This window comes from Lasioglossum baleicum, chromosome 5, assembly GCF_051020765.1.
Source record: "Lasioglossum baleicum chromosome 5, iyLasBale1, whole genome shotgun sequence".
NCBI lineage: Eukaryota > Metazoa > Arthropoda > Insecta > Hymenoptera > Halictidae > Lasioglossum > Lasioglossum baleicum.
In genome coordinates this window covers 5,761,034-5,781,161 of record NC_134933.1, presented here as the reverse complement: position 1 = coordinate 5,781,161, position 20,128 = coordinate 5,761,034, and the positions used below count along the sequence as shown (strand labels likewise).

At 39.5% G+C, this 20,128-nt stretch overlaps 2 protein-coding genes across 4 annotated transcripts in view; both read left to right on the top strand.

Annotated features, from left to right (window-relative positions):
- Positions 1-4,756, top strand: part of LOC143209172 (neuroligin-1) — a 63,953-nt gene extending 59,197 nt beyond the window's left edge. For all 3 annotated transcript variants that reach the window (XM_076424505.1, XM_076424503.1, XM_076424504.1), the window contains exon 8: positions 1,851-4,756. In XM_076424505.1, the coding sequence (XP_076280620.1) occupies positions 1,851-2,937 (1,087 nt within the window). In that variant the 3' untranslated portion in view covers positions 2,938-4,756. The remainder of the gene's footprint in view (positions 1-1,850) is intronic.
- Positions 4,757-4,793: 37 nt separating this feature from the next.
- Positions 4,794-20,128, top strand: part of Nha1 (Na[+]/H[+] hydrogen antiporter 1) — a 116,844-nt gene continuing 101,509 nt past the window's right edge. The window contains exon 1 of the mRNA XM_076424508.1: positions 4,794-19,498. Coding sequence (XP_076280623.1) covers positions 19,473-19,498 — 26 coding nt within the window. The 5' untranslated portion in view covers positions 4,794-19,472. The remainder of the gene's footprint in view (positions 19,499-20,128) is intronic.

Genomic DNA, 20,128 nt, shown 5'->3' with positions numbered 1-20,128 from the left:
CTTACGAGCAACGACACACAGGCGGCCGGGTTCGTTTTTCACCGAAAGGAGAAGGCTGACTGCGGCAGGCAACAACGGGCGAGATAGAAAACACACGATGCGATTGCATTCGTGTCCACGCGATATCGCCGGGACACCTGCTGGTTCAGAGAAAGCCGGCTGTCCGACCAACTCAATTTTGAAACGCAATTTCCGGCCAAGTTTCTCGTCCTTCGTTCGCTATACAAATCGAAAAATGACAGTGCCCCGCTCTCAACGTTGTGAAATAATTCCGCGGCACCATCGAAATACGAGGGAACTGCTGCTTTTTTTTTCTCTACTCTACGTTCAGCATATCCATTTGGAACCGAGAGAGTTAATTGATTTCGCGAAATAAAGTGTACTGCGGACTCTGTGCATTCGCGATAGTACGTGGAGTAGATGATACAGTAAGGAGCATAACTGATTTCACACACTTTAAATCAGAACAACTTTTATATGAATGGACCAAACGACTTCCATTTCTCTGTAAGGCTAGAAGAATTAGTTCAGTAAATGATGTGTAAAAAATATGTTGAGAAAATGCATTTGGTTGGACTTGTGAAAAACAATACTAAAAATTTATTTTTACAACTTTTTTAGCTGGGCCAATAACGAAAATTCAAAAGATGTGTGTCTGGTCAACTGGTATAAATTATATACACGCTCTGAAAATTTCATTGAAATTGGTTAATTGGTTTACGAATTATAAACGATCAAAAATGGTAAAACTTGCCACTTTATGGTACACTACAAATTACCACTTTTGATCGTTTATAATTCGCAAACCAATTAACTAACTTCAATGAAATTTTCAGAGCGCATATAATTTATACCAGTTGACCAGACACATCTTTTGAATTTTCGTTATCGGCCCAGCTAAAAAAGTTGTAACAATCAATTTTTACTATTATCTTTCACAATTCCGTCCAAATGCATTTTTCCAACATATTTTTCACACATCATTCTAGCCTTACAGAGAAATTGTTTCATCTTCAGCCCATTCATAAAAAAGTTGTTCTGATTTAAGGATATTCTGGAGGTACAATGATAAGAAGACAAAAGTATAAGAAATTCAAAATCCATCAATATATTGGCAATGGAAGCCATTCATGAGTATATTTTGCATTAAAAATATAGATTAATTTAAAAAGGTTTCGTTGAATTACTGAATTTCATGTTATATTTATTTTTTAATCAAACTGTCTTCATATTATAAAAAATTGTGAGTGACTTTTGCGAATAATTATACCCACTGATTGAAACTTCAAGATACACGACAAATAACAATGACAACACGATAAAGACGTTTTGTAACAGTTTACAGTTTTTTGTTCTGTAACTGTTTAGTGAATCCTAATAAATTTTGAACATAATTAATTACATAATTTTTACTATATATATATAAAAAAAACTGGAGTTTCTCGTTGCGTTTTTTCAAGGTTTAAATAGGGTTTGAAGTGGAATTTTATGAATTCTCCATACGAAGACGTGTTGAAATGTGCAAACTTTATGTTGCTATAATTCTTAAACGGTGCAGTGAATCGAACCCAAACTTTGGTAATTGCATTAATTTAGTAAGAATTATATCTTGTCAAATTTTCAAAACTTTTGTTGCGTTTTTATATACCTCCAGAACATCCTTAAAGTGTGTGGAATCAGTTATGCTCCTTACTGTAGGAGCAGGAGGACAGTAGGAAGATTAAAAGAATTTGAAAACGTCAGTACATATACAATTTTCAATATAATTAGATAGATTTTGTTTAGACAAACTCTTCCGGCTCTGTCAAGGAGCACTCGTCCATGACATGTCCTTGTCCTGGTTGTTCCAGGGACCCCAACGGCGCGAGTCCCCTGACAACGGGATCGGACGGTCTTCCCACGAGCCCGCCGTTCTGGGACCCGTACGACTCGATCAACCAGCTGTACCTGGAGGCAGGTCGTAGCACGGAGATGCGTTCGCACTACCGGGGCCATAAGATGTCCCTGTGGCTGAATCTGTTGCCGCAGCTGCACCGACCAGGCTACGAGATCAGCATGCGCCACCATCACCTGTCGGAGAGTTCTAGCTTGTATGAGGGCCCGGTACGTTCTCAGACGTTGGCCCTCCCGCTTCCGGCGCCGCCGTTACCGATGCCGTCGCCGACGGAGCCGTCGTCGATGTCGAGCGTGATTTCGACGACGGAGTGCACGCCGAACGCGACGGTGGCGACAACAATGGCGACGACGGCGAGAACGTTGCAGCATTCGAATCTGGGGCCGGGTCCCAACAACCTGCTGCGAAAACTGGCTTCCAGCCACTACCAGAGCTACACGACGGCTTTGACGGTTACGATCGCAGTCGGGGTGTTCCTGCTGCTGCTGAACATCCTGATATTCGCCGGGATCTACCATCAGAGGGACAGGAACGCGTCGAACGCTGTCGGTCTGTCCTCTTTCGGCGACAAGAAGAAGGAGGAGCTGCTGGAGGCCGGTTGTTCAGGAATAGAGATGTCTTCCGGCAAACAAAGGCTCTCCACCCTGAACCTGATGGACTCCCCGTCCTCCAGCCCTCCCCCGCATAAGACTAAGCTGGCGCAGGAGCTAGAGCTGCAGCTCCAAGAGTTCCAGTGCTCTCCACCGCCAGGTGGAGGCAAGAGGATCCTGGAGCCGCCGCTCTATACCATGAGCCCCTGCGTCCAGAGGACCCGAACACCGTCGCCGTGCGTCGACGCTACCACTGCCAGGATGGATGACGACGACGACGACGATCCAGACAGCAGCGACGACGACAACGACGACGACAACCTACCGGAACCACCCCCGCCACCCAAGGTCCCAGCGCCAAACGTTGGACTCTCCTGTCCAGGGATACTCAGGCAGCCCGGCACACCAGGCAGTGCCAAGAAACGTGTTCAAATTCAAGAGATCTCGGTCTGATGGTGACTCTTTCGGCACAGGCTGATCGAGACGGGTCGCTACTGCTGGCAGTGGTCGATCGGGCCAGCTCGGCTTTTCTTTTTGGCATCGTGAGAGGTGTCGTTACGGTGTTGCCGCTGTTGTTTGCAACGTGCCACGGATTTGAGAGGATGCTGATTCTCAGGAGGGCTCGCAGCCCTCTGGTTCAGCGGAGGAACAGTTCGAGGGACGATTCGCGGAGGAAGTTTGTGAATCGTGGGAGTTTGAAGCCTGGTTCAGATTTGCAGTCTGTAGACAGTCCGAGATGAACTGCTAGCTTGGCTGTTTGTACTTAATGTGCGAGGTGAAGGGTGTTCGTTATGTAGGTGTGCATAGTCTCTTGCACTGTTGTTGTTTGTACGATCTGGATTTTTGATCTTGCCACAAGGAAATTGTTGTTACTTGGCTCCGTACAGAGCGAATATGTTTGAATTTAATGACAGGAGTCTATTTTTGTTTCTGTTTGAATTCAGAGGTTTGCGTATTTACACTGACTACTCGTGTGTCTACTGCTGTGTGCAGACAATGTTTGTCAGTCTGGACTGGGCTTCACAAGATGAGTGTCCGTAATTGTGGTTTCTTAGAGTTTTATCGCCGAGTAGCTGAACAGTCTATGCGTAGAAACACCGTTGTTGGATCAGGAGCAAACGTGTCGACGACTGAGAGCACAAATCAATGGCCTTAATGATTTCGATACTAGACAATCGGAAGCGTCTCTCTGGTGGATTTCTGCACGCGAAATTACATCGATTTCATTTATCTCGCAGTATTTTTTAATTTTTGTTCTGTGCCTTTTCTAGCAACGCGCATTTTCGAACACGAAGGCGTATGGTCATATGCAAGTAAGTACCGTATCCCCTTAATTTTCTAATGTTTTAGAATGTATACAATTTTGTCAAAATTTTCTACAGGTCACTTTTTTAAAATTAAAACGCAAGGTGAATCGCTCGAGTATTCGAACAAGATTTCGACCTACAAGTGGGATTTCGTGTGCATTAATCTGATACTTCGATTTCAAAGGGTATCATAGTTAAACCTATACTGTATTAGCCGATAGTCACTAGCAGGGTTTATCGTTTAGCGATCGCCATAATATCCAAGAAACAATTCCATCAAAATTATTCCTTTCTCATGGAGCATTCTTAACATTGAAACTGCCGATAATGCACGCACATCTATTTCTATCAAGATAATAAGAATAATCTATTAGAGAATGCATCCTAGCAGGATCCTTTTAAACAAATCAGGGGGGTCGTTTCCAAAGCTCAACACTACAAAACAATACCCCAACGAAGCAAATAGCTTCGAGAAGACAATATCAACAATTTTAATACCTGACTTCAATTTTTCTATATTCTAACGTTTCAGACCTGAACATTCATCAGTTTCTCATCACAATCAATGCCCGTACTTTCTATAAAATTGTCGTCGCATAGATCCGAACCGAAGGTAGCTTAATTACTAGACTGCAGAGTAAATAAGATATAGAATTCGATTTTCCATAAACATAAACAATTATGGTATCAATCTAGTGAGAATTCCACTAAACGAACAAATAATAAATTCCCAGAACCTTGGAAGCCTCCCTCGCACAAATCATTTCGACAACAGGATTGTTTCTATTAGAAACTCGAGCCGATGAATCCCGCGGCTGGTGACTATCGGACGAGCGTTTCCGATCTAAATAGATCTTCACCGTTTACCGATCGTCGATCTGAATATTCCGTGCGCTATCGTAGATACGGGACGACGATTTTAAAGGTCCTCTTCCTTCTACGGAATTAACGTGATCGGGGTTGGGGAAGGGAGGGAGGGAGGGAGGGAGGGAGGGATGTTGTTGACCTTATCCGGGCTATTGAAACCGTCGGGAAACTTGTCTGGGGGCTAAAGAAGAACGGGGGATGGGGGAAAATCTCGGACGGTGGTTACGTCGATCCTTTACCTTTTTCCGGTGCGCCGGTAAGATTGCCGGAGTTTTCTGATGGGGGGTTTTCTCGCCGGGGGAGAGAGGAAAGGGGGGCAAGTTCCATAGAAAACGGGATATCGAGAGAACACGAGTTCGACTGATCGGGCGGGTGCACAGACCCCGTGGATGTGCAAGAAGTTGAAATCGCCGGGCGAAAGGTCGTCGCGACGCCCGACGCCGTGAAACGAGGGGATTGATATAATCTCAGGAACCCAAAAGACAACGCGCCAGGGAGCCAGAGGCTTGCTTTGCCCGGGCTTCCTTTTATCCGGATTTGTCGGAGCACTAAGTGGAATTATTCGAGGAATTGGAAGGTCCGACCTCGACTTCTCGGTGCCGCTAGACGAGAGTATGGTCGCGGGGAGACTGGACCTGATCATAAGAAGCCGCAGGCGTTCTATCGAGCGGAACCTGCTAGATAATAAATTGCCGAGTCGTTGGAATTCTGTGTAATCGTGCGTGTACCTTGTGTGCGAGATTCCAGATTTTTGCGAGAGACAGAATGTCTGTTTTGTCTGTGTGGCGAGTGAGAGAGTGTCGGAAGGGTTGCGAAAACTCGGCGCGAGACGGGCGACGCATCTTGTAAATTGTATTCTATGTGGGCGGCTTGGGACGAGTGTATGGGTCCAGGCTGATGCTATTCTTCTTTTGAAACGTGCTGGCAACGACTGTGCTCCCTGAACTTGTGCTCTTCCGTGCGTTTTCACCGGGATTCGGGCTAGTCCCTTTTTCGTTGCAACACTTTGCTTTGGGAATTGCTTTATGGCTGTTTCGGAGACGATATTTGGTGCGTGGCACAGTGGGACGAATGTATCGGAATGCTGGACATCGCGTTTAGCACCCCTTTCAGTTTTTGTATCGCCTTGAGATTATAAATATCCATGTTTTCAGTAGTACAGAATACGAATCTGCTGTCAAAAAATTTATTGACCAAAATCGAGTATTTTCTTAACAAAATTGGTAAAAGAATAGAAAGAAAGGACACTGTGTTAAGAAAAGCAATATCTGCTCAGGACAGGTTAGCAATAACCCTCCGTTTCTTAGCAACAGGAGATTCATATAGCAGCCTCCAATATCTATTTAAAATCTCAAAACAGTCAATAAGCAGCATTATTCCAGAACTTTGCCAGTCACTCGCAGACGTTTTAAAGGATTTTGACAAAAACTTTTTTTCCTAATATTGGGAGAAAGGAAAAAATGACTTTTAACAGTCACAAAAAAATTTAAAACAGTTTAAAAAACAGTACTTTTATTATCCTATAATTTTTCCGACATGTTCTGTTGACGATTCATACTATAGAACCTCGGAAAATAATTTTTAAGTTAATATCATCAGATATCACTGATTCATTACATTTGTAGAATTTAATTTTTGTCAGATAGGTTGGTTTTAAAAAATCAAGATTTTTCTATAATTACTTGGTTTTTTGAATGTGTTATACATATATATAATAACTCTATGAATAAAGTAATAATATATAACCTGATGATATATAATTGTATTAATAACCTATTATACAGGTTTATAGACCAAAAATGAAGAAATTCATCACAGTTCTTTTTCAAAAAAAAATAGAACTTTTTTCTTCGTCTATAAAGCCCATAAAAGAAATTTTTTTCGACTTGCTATATGTGCCATCAAAGCCTTATAACAAACTTCAAATTTTAGTCAATGTCGCGGGTTTTTGTACATTCATCCCACTGTGCGTGGTTACGATTGGCAGAGATGTTGAATATTAATGAGAGACAAATATTACTTCGTTTCATATTGAAGGAAGCGAGCGTTGATCGTGTTTATTGGTAGATTGCAGATTCTATGCTTTTGCGGAACTCCCAATTGAGTAGATTTGTGGTAGTGTAATGTTTGTGAAAGTTTTATACTTTTGAACTTCTTGAAGTTTGCTGTTGAACATAGTGTTTCCTATATCAATAGCATCAATAACGTAAAGACAATATAAAACTCTGTTAAATTCTATAATCCTTGACGTGTTACTAATTTCGAACATTTTTATGAACGTTCCAGCTTTCTGTTGAACCTGTTCGCTACTTTATGGCGCGATATTACAACGTGAGATGCGAATTAAAATAAGGTTGATTTAAAGAGGAAGACAGGTGGTAAATATGAGCTTCGATCTATCACTGATAATTACGAAGCGAGCCGGGATATTTCTAATGAGATCTTTCGTTGATGATTCATGCAACATTGAAATTGAGATAACGAAGGAGGAGAGGAACAATTAAGCAGGAAGCAAGTCTTTGCGAGTATCGGTGTGTGCGCGTGTGTGTGTGCTGTGTGTTAACGGAAAAGGGAGAAGGAAAGAACCCGCGCGAGGGGCCAGCCGTAAGTAACCTAACTACTATAATTTACTCTAGTCGAGGAACGCTCGCCATCCAAAGAGAATTCATGTGTGTGTTTAGCGGCAAGAAGAGGAGACTTGATTGTCCCAGGACGTTTTTAGAAACACGACATGGCTTGAATTTTCCGATAGAGAGAGAGAGAGAAAGGAGCGAAAGAAATTTGCGAGAAAGAGACGACGCGAGAGATTGTGAGAAGATTAAATGACAAGTCCGAAAGTCCTGTCGTTGACGATCCGCCGATGACGTTGGCGGGTCGATTCATTCGATCAACGCATTTTCTTTTCGTTTTCGAATCGCGATCGATGATTTTAAGCGAGATACCCACGTTCGTGTCGAACGAGTCTCATTAGCTGTAAGACTCTCGATGAATTCACGCGCGAAACTGCGTCATTTACATACAGGATCCAATCAAACAGACGAAAACACAGCGGATACACGTACACTCACCTACATCTACACACAACTATCAATGTTTGGAATGTTGGGATTTGTTTAAATAAATAATTAAAGCATTCGAAGCGTAAGCGGTGGCACCTTGATTCACGATTGCCCGGACCCATAGTTGCTATTTCTCCTCAATCTCGATTTATTTCATTTTCTATACGTCATGCATCGGGGATATCGACATGTAAGTATTTAGAATAAATAGAATAAATACTGATTTCAGATTCAAATGGTTTAATCTAACTATGGTCTTCGAGTTTAGTTGTCTTGTTTACGGTTTCATTTCTTTAAGGACACATACGCATAAAACTCGATAAAACGTGCTTGAAAAATCATGTAAAATGAAATGGATGTTAGAAATTCATACGAAAATTATTCGTGCGAAAATGTGTCGTGTTAAGAGAGATCCAGATGTAATACAGAAAGTTCAAATTTCTTCGAGAAGGTATCTTTATCCCTATGATCATTTCGATAAAACATGCTGGAAAAATCATGTAAAATGAAATGGAGATGTTAGAAATTCATACAAAAATTATTCGTGCAAAAATGTGTCCTGTAAAGAGAGATCCAGATGTAATACAGAAAGTCCAGATTTCTTCGAGAACGTATCTTTATCTCCAGGATCATTTCAGTGACTCCTGAACGATAATGTCGCGTCGGATTCATGTCGAATAATTATGTTACACCTTGTATGTACATGAGGAATGGAGGACAGATGCGCTATAGAACGTGCATAGACACAGACACAGGCGCATTTTGCCACACGTGCCACTTTGGCAAGCTAAGGAGGCGCGGTATATGTATAGCTCGCCCAGAAACGATCCTCGAGATTACTCGTTCCCGAGGAGCCGCGAGGGAACTGAAATCTCCATTACCCTAAAACATCGAGTGTCTCAGTGATTTTCCGCGGTATCTGGCATCAGCTTGGATGCCATATTTCGAAGAAGAATTCTTTTGATCGCTACAAGGGCTGAAGAAATGGTGAATCGCCCGGGGAACAAAAAATTGTGGAAGATCTCTTAAAACGTGACGCGCGTTGCAATTGAAACATACAATCATCTCACAGTTATCTATTATGATGAAGGTCCAAGTATTGAGGCACTACTGTACTCGAAAATAGGAGCTGGTGCATCAGTGAACGTATCAAGTAGAAAATCAAAGACGCGAGACGATCAAAACATTATGCTACTGATAACATTTTCCGTGGAACATAATGAAGGTCCAAGTGTCGAGGCACTTCTGTAGGAGTTTGTGACGCACGTTGCAATTGAAACATGCAATCATCTCGCAGTTGCCTACAAATACAACGAAGGTATTACAACAAACATTACGATGAAGGTCCAAGTATTGAGGCACTACTGTACTCGAAAATAGGAGCTGGTGCATCAGTCAACGTATCAAGTAGAAGATCAAAGACGCGAGACGATCAAAACATTATGCTACTGATAACATTTTCCGTGGAACATAATGAAGGTCCAAGTGTGTCGAGGCACTTCTGTAGGAGTTCGTGACGCACGTTGCAATTGAAACATGCAATCATCTCGCAGTTGCCTACAAAGACAACGAAGGTATTACAACAAACATTACGATGAAGGTCCAAGTATTGAGGCACTGCTGTACTCGAAAATAGGAGCTGGTGCATCAGTGAACGTATCAAGTAGAAGATAAAAGGCGCAAGACGATCAAAACATTATGCTGCTGATAACATTTTCTGTGGAACATAATGAAGGTCCAAGTGTCGAGGCACTTCTGTAGGAGTTCGTGCATCAAGATGGCCGAGCAGCTAGCTCCAGGGAAAGAGAATAACGTATGCTCGCATCTCGCGGCTTCTATATACGTTCGTCCCTGAGGTTTGAGCCTCTTCTCCTTCTGCTCGACGTCCTCGTCCTTTCAGCTGGTTGGCTCGTATTGGCGGGTCGGCGGTCTTCCTTGTGGAGGGCGGCCGAAGCTCGAGCTTTAATGGGGTGCTTCCCGCCTCTTGAGGGCCAGGCCAACGAGATCTGCCGCGGGCTCAAGTATAATTAGTCATGCCATACAGTCCATGGCATAGACCAAGTGTACCGACGGATATACATACCGACTATACAGTCTTCCCACTATAACACCGGTGACTCGAAAGTAAATGAGCGCCGCGTGCGCACCGGAAACAACGTCGAACCCAGCTATATCCTATTTTCGGCTCACAAAATAATTGGAGCTGGTGTCGACCTAGCCCTTCTTCAGCCACTTCGATTTACGCTGTCTACGAAATTTCGTTGACCAACATTTCCACGTGTTAAAACGTTCACAGTTCGAAATCTCGCTTAAGGAGTCGTGCCAAATATCACTCAGACATTGCATCTGGAAAATGAACACCTGGATAAGCAGGAGGGTCAGTCAATGACTAAGTTATAACGCCTCTATATGGAAATGTCGAAGCATTGCTCGAAAAAGTTTTACAATTTTAGAGAAAATTTCGGAATTTCTTTTCTCTAAAATTGTAAAACTTTTTTGAGCAATGCATCGACATTTCCACATAGAGACGTTATAACTTAGTCATTGACTGACCCTCCTGCTTATTCAGGTGTTCATTTTCCAAGCGTAATGTCCGAGTAATATCCAAGGCAGTGATCAAAGTGTTTCCTGCCGTTCTCTCTTCGGATATCATGGTGTCGGAGTAATAGGAGTCGAAATGCCGGGAAATCTAGGGTGCTAACGATCGCGAATGCTGCCTTGGGAAACAGGCAGTGGAAAAGAACGCGGCAAAGCCGTATCTGTGAAGCTGGATGGTTCGTATACTGCTGCCATAGCCGGGCTGGAGCATTTGACGGCCGTTTACGAGCAACACACTGGGCGTGCAGCGATAACACCCTTCTATGGGTATCGCCCCATTTTACGATCGTATGAAAGGCATTTTTGAAATAAAATCCCGGCGCTTTACGGGCATTAAAGACTACATTGTGATGTTTATGCGTTCACTTCGTTTGCCAGTCTTTTCAAATAGAACTTCGCCCCACCGAACGATAACAAAAGTTCGCCGGCTTCTAGACAAAGTCTCTTTATTCCCCGTAGAAGGATTTACCTCTTTCTTTTGTTGTCCGCGGGAAATCCTGATTTTTAAAATATTTTTTTAGGAAAACGGTTCCGGTGATCGCTTCCCTCACAAATCCTTTCGTCGATCCCGTTTCGGTAGTGTCCTCTTCCTTTATGAACTAGGCGCGTGAGAAAAGGAGACAGGAACTGCCGAACAGCCATAATACTTTACCGAGACCGCACCCTCCTTTTATGGCGGTGTAAAAAACACTTTTGACACGAACTTTTTATACTTTACGATCATGAACGGCGGGTATATTGTGCCCGAGTTTATTTCAGATTTCTGGGGAAGTTCGGCTCCAGTTTTTGACGAGTTGCGCTCCTGGTAAGTTATTTGTAATACTATAAAATGCTATTAACAGAATTAATAAATATTGGACAAAAATCATTGTTCTTGATACTGGTACATATGAATGTTTCAAGAGCTGTGAAAATAATAGTTCTTTTTCTGACTGGTACTGAAACTGAACGACAATGACGTGACTTTTTCCACTTTCTCCACTTCTTCGTGACTGTTTATTCTATTTCCTGTAGAGTTTCCGACTTCTACTGCCATTGTAGAGTACTAGAGCGTATGCGGAAGTGATTTGTGCAACATCATTTCTTCTCTGGACAAGTAATTTAGTAAACAAAATTTTACTCTTATATTGCTTGAATGATTATGAACGGTCCTGTAGTTTGTGGACACTACAGTTCGTTGACATCGCCGGAAGAAAGTCGAAATTGGGAAAGTAATGAGATAATCGCGAAGTGGTTGGTAAACTTTAAAGAGAGGTTCATTCCCGGTGTTTGGCCGACTCGATAAAAGTCAAGTGTATAAACCACGCCCGTCGTCAGAGCTAACAAAGTGGATTATCGCGGCCGATGGTGCTCTAGGCGTTTCATCGGGCCTCTGCCATCCCCAGCTGCCATTCCAGGACGCTGCATAACTGAGCCAAACTTCTCGCAGCTCGGTTTCCACCCCTTCGGCGACTTCACGCCTTGAGTTTCTCATGGAAACACTCTCGTTTTCCCTGGAACCAAAATTTCCTGTTCCTTCGTCCGCTTCATTCTTTTGGGAAGCACGTGTGCAACAATTTTCGTGCTTCAAACATTGTATTCTTATCTATATAGCTTTGCTATTATGTGTAGCTTTACTATTGCTCACAATATATTTTTCATATTTGTTAACAGAGTGCAGAATTACATTCACACGATTTTGTGATCACTAGGCTGTGGATTTCTAATGCAAAATTCAAATCTATTGCATCAATTGTAAGGTGCTACAACCGAATAAATATTCGTTTTGTTCTATTGGGTTGGCAAGAAAGTAATTTCGTTACTTTAAGGTGAAATAAAGCATCAAATTTCTTTATTCAAGCGATGAACTTTCATCAATAAAATATTATCTTATTTGTTCTTTTGGGCAAAAGGTCATCGAATAAAAGAGAAAATATCTTATTCATTAAAGATCATATTGCTTGGTTAAAAAAAATTGGTTGATTGATGATTTTAAATTCTTTTAATTCTATCATTTTTGTTACGAGTGTATAAAATTTACAGTATAGAAATTTCTCGCTACAATTGGCTTCCTGTTGATGACAGTTATGAGCACTTACAACGATTCACAACTGAATTCTTAAAATGACATGTGCGAACTTCCAACCGAATGTACGTATGTTACAACGTCATAGAGCAGATGAGAAATACTACAACTGTTCTTTCACGCCATATAATTACGGCATCATTGATAGATGTAGCGTACAGCACTAAACTAAGCAACTATTGACGCACAAGTCAATGTCGACTCCGTCTACGTTCTCTTATTGTATTGTGCATGTCTTAAGGTACGTACGAGTATTTTATAATTTTATTTTCTCAACAAAATGACAGCTCTACAGATGTTTTTATTATTGGAAGCAACCCATGTTTGGAAACTTCAGCTTTTGTGACAGAAAATAGAAAAAAATATTCCTCATAAAATGAAATATTCGAGCCGTATTATCCGCGATTGATATCTAGCAGAAATGAAAATGTTATGCTCTTTCTGCATGGGCCGAATTCATCGATGGCCATTTAAATTGCTCAGCGAACGTGGAGGCCCGCGCATACGGGAAAATGAGTGATTACATCGAATCTATCAGTCGAAACGCATGTCCTCGAAACGGATCGTTTCATTCATCAAACGGAGGAAATATTGTTCTAAATCCGGGGCCATCGTGTTCCCTTTTTTTCGCATCGAATTTCAATCGCAAGTTCCTCTCTTCGACAAAAATACACTGGTTTCATCAATTGTCTACTTGCGTGTGCCATTTCCTTTTCATTCCATTATCGTGGGTTGCATTTACCTTTCTGTTGGTCATTAGCAGATTGCGAATTTTATGCATTTATGACAATAATGGGTCGGCGTAATCTAGAACAGCAAAAACATTCGACGCATTTAATCCTACTGTTATACTATTATGAATTAATTCGAACTTTTAAGAAACAATTACATTTTTATTTCAGCCCAGTTTGTTGCTATACAGGCAGAAAGTTTTTGTTCTACATAATTAATTTTAGTTTATCTAGCAGATTGAACTGTATTTAACGATTACAAACTCGTCGGAGAGCGTTCAAATAATACCAAGGGATTACGCGATGTCCTCGTTTTAAGACGATAAAACAACAAGAAAATATTCCGAATTTAAAAAACTGCCTGGTTATGCAACTCACCTCTACAGCTGACATTTTTATGGATACGACTGGATGATTCGAACCGAGCCAGCTGTCATGAAATTGTCAGAGGCGTCCATAAATGCGAAAGAGGACACTGCTCTCCCTGGTGTTTCATAAAATCGAACAGAAAGTGGAAGAAAATGACTCGATATTCAGACGGGGCCAGGGTACTTCCACTCTTTCTTCCCGTTCGCGGGGAACATCCGAGCATCTTTCGATTCTGACATCACCTTCGGCTATCTCGCGAATCGCACGGGTATAGACGGAATTTCTCGGGCACGCGAATTTTATCGGTCTCGTCGGTGCCAGCACCGCGATTCCCAGAAATTCATGTCGGACGCAGAATGGTCCGCATCTTCGGCGTTCCCACACCTGTTGAATTAGGACATCGATCGGGGTGTGTGCTCTCCTTGTAGCCAAGAAAGGTGCCGCGGTTCCCGGCCGCCGAATAACCGGCGATCAATTCGCCGGAATGCGGACTTTACGACAGTTTTAGACGATCCCTTCGCTGCCACCCTCGATAATGGAGTTAATGGCGCCGCGATAGAAACCTCAGCTTATTATACCAACGACCTTTACCCTCCTCCACTCGTCTTTCACTCGATAGTCGAAGCTGTCGAAGCGTTTAGAACTCACCGGAGACTACCATCTCAAAACAATTTGTGTTACCAATTCAGCTGGGCTCGCTTCGGATCGCGAGGACAGGAAATTGGTGTACTTGTGGAACAAGAATGATATGCTCATATAAGGTAAAAATAAACTAAATATCGCTGATCCGGAAGTATAATGACACAAACTGCAAAAATTGAAATTTTACAGGACAAGCAAAAGAAAAATAATTCCAATTTGTCTTAATAGAATGGCCTATAGATTCGGTTTAATTCTTCTATGACTGTAGTTTATAGACATTGTGACATAGACAATTTTTCTTTACAGTGGGTGTACAAAGTATTCGTACACTTTTTAATAACTAATAACCTTTTTATAATTGTACCAAACAACCTGATTTTTTATAATCAATTAGAAGCATTGGTTTACGCAATGATATGCAAAAAAGATTGTTAAAAAATCATAATTTACAAGGTTAAATGCAAAAATAAAAAAGGCAGTTTTTAAAAAATTTTTAATTTGGGTCCTTAATGAAAATTTAAAATATATGTTTTGTAGATCTATGTTAGTTATACACATGATGAAAGTTTCATTGAAATCGATTAACATACACACGAGCTACAAGCGGTTAAAAATGGTGAAAATCGTAGTTTTACACGACTTTTGATCAGTTTCTGCTTGAAATTCACAGAATCATACATCTTCCGATGCCTGTTGTTTTTACCCGCGTCAATCGCTTTTGATGAAATTTTCAATATGCGTATGAAGAACATAGATCTAAAAAACATATATTTTAAATTTTCATTAAGGGCCCAAATAAAAAGGTTTTAAAAAATGCCTTTTTTATTTTTGCATGCAACCTTGTAAATTGTAATTTTTTGAAAATCTTTTAGGCATATCAGTTCGTAAACTAATGCTTCTAATTGATTGTAAAAAATCAGGTCGTTTGTTACAATTACAAAAGAGTTATTAGTTTTTAAAAGGTGTACCGAATACTTTGTACACCCACTGTATATGAAGAATGTATATCTATGTTGAGAACGCACCAGGAACTAAACGTCATTGTTCATAATTTGTTATAAAAAAAAAATATTTAGTGAACTGAGGAAAATCGTTAAAGTTTTTCACCTTTGCCAAGGAATAAAGTTGTCATTCCCGGTGATTCCCATGTTATGACAAAGTGGAACATTTTCGGCAAGATCTCTAAAAGATCGTGCAAAAAGATCCTAACTAATCCTAACTCCGAAGTTATGATAGTTTAAAGCGTCGCGTGACACGCGCACAGTGGTGAGTTCGATCGAAATCGTGGCCAAATTATTCATTATTCACACGAGTTTTCAGACATTTCCGGTGGTGTGACAAAAAAATGTTTCATGTAAAAAGTAATCAGTGCACAGTCTTTCACAAATATTAATACAAAAAAATTCAATAATTTTTTTTTTAATAAAAAATTGTGGTCACCTTCATTATTGATTTATAACTATACATTTTTTACTCAATAATGTTATAGCTGACGCTAAGTGCGGCGCGGCGCGGCGCGGCGCACAGTGGTCTGAAAGCAGCAAAAACCCCATATTTTCAAGTTTCTTAAAAAACCAAATTTTTTATATTTTTGACTAGTAGAAGAGTAAATTCAAACATTTCTAGGATGAATCAGTTCAAAATCCAAATTCACTTTGTTGTAGAACGTCTTAAAGTTGGCCATGCTAAGCATACCTAGTTTTCAGCATAAATTCAAGCGCATGTTTGAAGAAACCGTATGAGCCTGTAAAAATAGTAATGGTATGGACATGATATTTGGTCCCCTCAGGGTTTCAAATTCATTTACCAATCCTTTCCTTTTTCCACTCTCACCATCGCCTTTTCAGCGGGACCTACTGTTTATGGTGGGTTCCGAACCACCTTTTGCCAACAACACGTGAAAAACACCCTGGGTGGGTCACTTTCCGGTTTTTGACCAGACGGTCACCCATCCTAGTGCCGGTCACGTTCCACGTTGTTTAACTTCGGTGATCTAACGAGAACCGGTGCTTTCAACGGGACTACGGTTGTTGGCCTGTAAAAATAGTAATGGAAATAATGTTTTCTTTTCTGACTTCCTTCAAGTACGAAGACCCGGAGTAAATCGCAAAAAATGTTTATTTTTAATTTTTTCGAGTAGTTTTGCAGATAATGCTATTAAACGGGGAAAAGAGCAACGTTAATGAAGTTTGAAAGACGATATCTCTCTTCCGCCAAACTCCGCCAACGTGCCAATGGAAAAATAACGTTTGTAGATGTCTAAGTGAACAATAAATGCAAAGTTCATCTGCGGTAACCTGCGGCTTTGGGTTTTACCTCATGAAATGTCGGTGAGAACGCGTCAAAGAACGCTCCGCTTTCTGGAACACTTGACGTTCCGAACGTTGACAAAACTATTGTAGCGTTATTTGAAGGTTTAATGTTATATTATTATAGGTCGTTGGATTCGTCTTGATATCAGTTAAAATATTATAAAGTAAAAAATATATGTTAATATTTAAAAAATTGAGATGACCTTCATTTTTTATACAAAAAGAGATTTTCCTTTAATTTTTTGTATTGAAGTTTGTAGAAAAGTGAACACTGATAAACTTTCCTTTGAAAAATTTTTTGTCAGATCATCGGAAATATTTGAAAAATCGTGTTAACAATTCTCACAATGCATACTATTGAAAGAACCTGTGCGAAGTGCGAACCCGTTACCCACTGTATGTAATAAAACAAGTGTAAAATGTATTATTTATTATTATTTTATTAATTATTTTTTAATTTATTTACTATTTTTCGTGACCAAAATGTAAATAAACCTTACCTGTATACTGTACATAATAAATTTCCATGAAATTATTTCATTTTATTTTAACTGACATGAAATTATTGTTTTTTAAATTAAGTAGTTATTTTATATGGAGAGGAATCATTTTTTATTATCTTTAATTTAAATTGAATTATATTTCATTTTAAATTTATTTTATAGTCACAATTTAAGTGTAAAATTTATTATTTATTATTAATTTATTACTTATTTTTTAATGTATTTATTATTTTTCGTGACCAAGAACGGTTACAAACATTTTTTGTCGAGATTTTCCCCGAAATAAAGCTTTCCTAGGGTTTTTGCCGTTTTCTGCCGCTCTCAGACCACTGTGCGGCGCGGCGTGGCAATCGCTGAACGCGATGACGTAGGTTTCGCGGGGAGGTGAACAGCTAAATATTTAATTGTTATTTCTCCGAAACGGATAGACTTTAGAAAAAATTTTTTTTTAATAATGCATTGTCATCCAGTTCTGAGCCATGTAACCGATTTCAAGTCTCCAGCTCCAGCTCATCAGGAAGTTAGTTTAAAGTTTAAAATCAATTGCAAAATTTTCCACCGAACAGACAAACAAACAAACAAACAAACAAACAAGAAAGCGAGCTAATAACAACGTGATAATAAAAAGGTGCATTTATATATATAAATATATAAATAGACATATACCTATTTTTCTTATTGTTCACGTGACTATTTATATAACACTTGTTCTTTTGATTGTTTACGAAAACCCGTCATCTTTAATTTTTATAGTAGTATTGGTCTACGTTTTGCATTTGATGCAAAATTTTTATTTTGCGTAAAGATCTGCACAAAAAAATTTATCTAAATCGGAGATCGCGGCACTTTTGCAAATACAGTCGGTGAAAAAAGTATTGGGACACAAATATTTGGACGAAATTGCAATAGATCGGAATTGTATAGAAAAAATACTAAAAGTTGCATTTCACAACTTTTTTATGTGGGCCTACAGTAAGGAGCATAACTGATTCCACACACTTTAAATCAGAATAATTTTAAGGCTAGAAGAATTAGTTTAGTAAATGACGTTTAATAAATAAGTTGAAAAAATGCATTTGGTCGGAATTGTGAAAAACAATACTAAAAATTGATTTTTACAACTTTTTTAGCTGGCCCAGTAACGAAAATTTAAAAAATGTGTTTTGTCAACTGGTATAAATTATATACACGGTCTGCAAATTTCATTGAAATTGGTTAATTGGTTTAAGAATTATAAACGATCAAAAATGGTAAAACTTGCCTCTTTATGGTACACTACAAATGACCACTTTTGATCGTTTATAATTCGCAAACCAATTAACTGATTTCAATGAAATTTTCAGAGCGTATATAATTTATACCAGTTGACAAAACACATTTTTTAAATTTTCGTTATTGGCCCAGCTAAAAAAGCTGTAAAAATCAATATATAATTTATACCAATTGATCAGACACATCTTTCGAATTTTCGTTAGTGGCCCAGCTAAAAAAAGTTGTAAAAATCAATTTTTACTATTATTTTTCACAATTCCGTCCAATTGCATTTTTCAACATATTTTTTACATAACATTCTAGCCTTACAGAGAAAATGAAGTCGTTCGGTCCAATCATAAAAAAGTTGTTGTGATTTAAAGTGTGTGGAATCAATTATAGCTCCTTACTGTATGTTGAAAATTCAAAAAATACTTTTTGTAGAGATCTGTGTTAATTAAAAATATTCTGAAAATTTCGTCAAAATTGGTCGACGTTTCAATGAGCTACAAACGTTTAAAGATGTTGAAAATGGCAATTTTTCACGATTTTCGGCCTGTAACTTCAATAAATCTAAGGATTCTTCCGCATCAACCGATTTCGACGAAACTTTCACAGTGCATAATAATCGACACAGATCTACGAAATGTACTTTTTAAATTTTCAATATAGACCCACATAAAAAAGTTGAAAATGCAACTTTTAGTATTTTAATTCGTCAATTCCGATCTATTGCAATTTTTGAAAAAATTTCTTTTCACATCCTGTAGTAAACTAATTGCTCGTGCTTTCCAAAAAAGTTCAAATCGCATGGTCTAATACTAAAAAAGTTATCGTCTTTCAAAGAATGTAGTTACCAAGTGATTTTTTCGAAATTCTAGACCTGCTAAGCTGTCAGATCCGAAACAAGTATTTTTCGTCGTTTCAGAATACGAAAATAGAAATGTGTATAGACTATACCTACCATATTCACCGTTAACGGTTGTTAATGCCAAGAAATATTTCATTGGTCAGGGAGATCAATATATACAGCGTACGTTAGGGCTCCGCGGTGCAAGCCGTGTCAGTGTAAATCGCAACGGTACGTTGATCGCCACGACACTTTCGATCGCGGCTCTCGAAATAAACATTGAACTCGCCGGTCCTCGAGTTTGACGTGCTGAAAAGATATTCATCATGCTTTTCGTGATAAATTCTCGTGACAAATCTCGAGAAAACGGGCAGGGAACCGTCGAAATTCGGACTAAGAGACCGCCACGCGATTAGGCTGTACAAGGAGGTATTATGGTCTTCGTTTGGGCAGCAGAAGAGTGAGTACACGTATCTCGTTTTTGTTATTTCATTGACGAAAGGTGTGCAAATCGATTTTTACTTTAAAACACTGGTTCAACATCAATTCCTAACTTGAACACTGGATTCATTGTTTTTTCCCTGATAAGCATCTTTATATAACTTTACATAAATGTTTATGTATGGCGAGTTTTACTGCATATCTTTTCCGACGATAAAATTTGCACATATTTCTTGAGCATGAGGTAAATTATCATGAATTGTTCGAGGTGAACCGGTTCGTAGTTTCATAAATAACAATCGCGAGTACCACTCCATTTTTAGCATTCCGAGCCCTACTCATTTATTAAGCGAAACGCTTCAACTATGCAAAACGCTGATCGATGTTGTGATTGTGATGACAGTTTTGTTAGCCGGGATTGAAGGGTATAATGCAATGTCTTCGATCGAAATCGATGAAGGGAAGGTAAAGCCGAAAGGTTAATATGTAAGGACAAGAACACTTCGCAATATTGCACAAACAGCCGCTCGTAAATATTAACTTCTTCGACTTTCAAACAATGCTTACTACATCGTAGTGTCATGACAGGTGTAAATCAAACGTCTGACATTACCCTCAGCTTTTCCACCTCTTGTTAAATAGTAAAGAT